Source organism: Arachis ipaensis, chromosome B02 (genome assembly GCF_000816755.2).
Source record: "Arachis ipaensis cultivar K30076 chromosome B02, Araip1.1, whole genome shotgun sequence".
In the NCBI taxonomy this organism is placed as follows: domain Eukaryota; kingdom Viridiplantae; phylum Streptophyta; class Magnoliopsida; order Fabales; family Fabaceae; genus Arachis; species Arachis ipaensis.
The window spans coordinates 104,085,428-104,085,855 of record NC_029786.2 but is presented as its reverse complement, the minus strand read 5'-3'; the positions used below and the strand labels follow the sequence as shown (position 1 = coordinate 104,085,855).

Here is a 428-nt window from a genome sequence, read left to right as displayed (position 1 = left end):
TAGTATTAAAAATTATAATATAAATGTTTTCAATTTGATATTATTGAGAGTGTACATAGAAAGTACCAAAACTATGGGAGTCCAAGCTTTGCTCGTGATGATTAAGTATAGTAATTCGGAAGTTAGTAGGATTAGTGTAGCAACCACCAGATAAACTATGACTGTCCCCAACACACATGTACATTGTTAAGCGTTTTGTCATGAACCCTTGTCCTCGTGGATACAGAAGAATTCGCCTAAAATCAAATCAAACAGATTATCCAAACATATAGACATACATATAAGCTACAAATTTTTAAGTTTTTAGTTCCAGTGGTTTTAGTCATTGAATATATATCAAAAACAGAAATATTAGAGAATTAGTAAAAATTATTATTTTTGACAAAATATTATTTAAAAGTGTGGACTACTAAAAATATATTTTTAAA

The 428-nt window shown here is 28.0% G+C and overlaps 1 protein-coding gene across 1 annotated transcript in view; it reads right to left on the bottom strand.

Moving 5' to 3' along the window:
• LOC107627941 (MATH domain and coiled-coil domain-containing protein At2g05420-like) overlaps positions 1 to 428 on the bottom strand; it is a 2,689-nt gene that overhangs the window by 922 nt on the left and 1,339 nt on the right. The window contains exon 3 of the mRNA XM_016330748.1: positions 67 to 236. Coding sequence (XP_016186234.1) covers positions 67 to 236 — 170 coding nt within the window. The remainder of the gene's footprint in view (positions 1 to 66; positions 237 to 428) is intronic.